The following is a 2,082-nucleotide window of genomic DNA, read 5'->3' as shown; positions in this document are numbered from 1 at the left end:
AGGGGGGGGAGGAGCCCGGGGACGCCTCCAGCTTAAAGCGCATGACTCCAAAGATATATCATGCATGTATATATTATGCATGCATGCAGTACACAGGAGCGGCAGGGGCACCGGCGCACGGCCTCTCGGGACCAAGAGCGCACCCCGAAACTGGAAGGGGGGATAGCGAGACCCAGATGCGCGCTGGAGCGGGTGGTGGTCTGGGCCGCGAACTCTTACCGGGGCAGCCCAGGCCCCAGCGAAGGAGAGGGAGGAGGGAGGGGAGGAGGGGAGGAGGAGGAGGAGGAGGAGGGCGGGGCGGCGAGGACCCGCCCGCGGCGATTATAGGCGATGACTCAGGGCGGAGCCCCGCATCCAGCAGCCGCGCCGCCGCCAACTTCCCTGGATGGGACCAGAAGTTTCTAGCCGGCCAGTTGCCGCCTCCCCTCGCTCTCCTCCTCCTCCGCCGCCGCCGCCGGCAGCGCCCAGGCGCCTTCCAGACGCTTCCAGCGCCCGCGGCCACGTCACCCCCCGCCTCTAATTCATAAGGGGCCCGCAGCCCGCCGCCCGCACTCGCCGCCCGCCCGCGCCCCGGCCCCGCAGCCCCGGCCCGGCCCGGCCCCGCAGCATGAGCGCCGCCACCCACTCGCCCCCGGTGCAGATGGCCTCTGGCGACCGCGACCCCCTGCCCCCGGGCTGGGAGATCAAGGTGGACCCGCAGACCGGCTGGCCCTTCTTCGTGGACCACAACAGCCGCACCACCACGTGGAACGACCCGCGGGTGCCCCCCGAGGGGCCCAAGGTGAGCGGGGGACCCCAGGGATCCGGGACGCCCCCAGATCGGAGACCCCCTCCCGCCCCCTCCACATTGGAACCTTTGGCGGCACCCAGCTCCCTGGGGCAGGGGTGGGGTCCCCTGGAACTCTTAGCCCATCGCGCCCTTGGCCCGCGTAATGGGGGACGCAGAGGAGCCCCCCACCCAGAGTAGTGGACCCCGCACCTGGACAGTGGACTGTCCACCGGCCCCAGCTACTTTCGGGGTTGACTCGGGAAGCGTGATGGTGGTGTAGGATCCTAATCCGATTTGAGGGTGGGGGGGCTAGGTGGCTTTGGGGGGAGGCGGCCCGGGTGGCTGGGTTGCGGGAGGAGGGGGGGTGCTGGGCAGCAGGAGGCTCCGGCCTGGCCCCGCAGCGGCCTCCGCCCTCCCAGCTTCCCGGATCACCCGCAGGCTGTGCGGGGTGGGGTGGGGGGGTGAGCTCTCTGGAAGGCGACCCCCCAAAGTATCTCCAAACTTGATGGGTGCCCTGAGTCCCCCCCCCCCCCCCCCCCCCCCCCCGGCCCCGGCACTGAGTGACTCGGATCCGCTCCTCTCCAAACCCCCCACCCCACCCCCACTTCTTCTGTTGGAAACTGACCTTGTATCAGGGCTAGAGACTGTTCTCTTGGGGTGACTTGGGAAAAACAAGAAAAACGAGGTGCTCTTCTTCGCCCAGGCGATTTCTAAAGAGAGGAGGCGACTTCGTAGTTGGTTTTTGCCTGTGACATTGCCTCACGCTGGTGAGGATCAAAGTTTTTCTTTTTTCTTTTTCTTTCTTTTTTAATGACAGATTCTCTTCCTTGTTATGGCAGAAATAACTGAGGAGCGATGCCTTCATCTGCTTTTAGGCAAAGATTTCTATGTACTTTTTTTTTTTTTTAAAGATTTTATTTATTTATTCATGAGAAACATAGGAGAAGAGAGAAAGAACCAGACATCACTCTGGTACATGTGCTGCTGGGGATTGAACTCAGGACCTCATGCTTGAGAGTTCGATGCTTTATCCACTGCGCCGCCTCCCGGACCACATCTATGTACTTCTTAACTCTTGGGAAGCAGAAACATTTGAAAATAGACACGTGGAGTAATTTTCTCTCTCGTGGTCGCAGAGAGAGAGAGAGGGAGAGAGAGAGAAGGGGACAGTTTGCTTTGACCAGCCCAGCACCACAGCACTGGAGGAAGCTGAATTCAGGGCTCTGGTGGCCATCTCCATCTCTCTCTCTCTCTCTCTCTCAACCAGAGCACTACTTATCTCTGGTTTATGTGTGGGATTGAACCTTTGACCT

The 2,082-nt window shown here is 62.0% G+C and overlaps 1 protein-coding gene across 3 annotated transcripts in view; it reads left to right on the top strand.

Moving 5' to 3' along the window:
- The first annotated feature begins 267 nt into the window (after nt 1-267).
- Nucleotides 268-2,082, top strand: part of BAG3 (BAG cochaperone 3) — a 26,284-nt gene continuing 24,469 nt past the window's right edge. The window contains exon 1 of one of the 3 annotated variants that reach the window (XM_060171195.1): nt 268-781. In XM_060171195.1, the coding sequence (XP_060027178.1) occupies nt 608-781 (174 nt within the window). In that variant the 5' untranslated portion in view covers nt 268-607. The remainder of the gene's footprint in view (nt 782-2,082) is intronic. The other 2 variants (XM_060171194.1, XM_060171193.1) reach the window with 2 other exon arrangements.

This window comes from Erinaceus europaeus, chromosome 14 (assembly GCF_950295315.1).
Source record: "Erinaceus europaeus chromosome 14, mEriEur2.1, whole genome shotgun sequence".
In the NCBI taxonomy this organism is placed as follows: domain Eukaryota; kingdom Metazoa; phylum Chordata; class Mammalia; order Eulipotyphla; family Erinaceidae; genus Erinaceus; species Erinaceus europaeus.
This window is presented reverse-complemented; position numbering and strand designations above follow the sequence as displayed.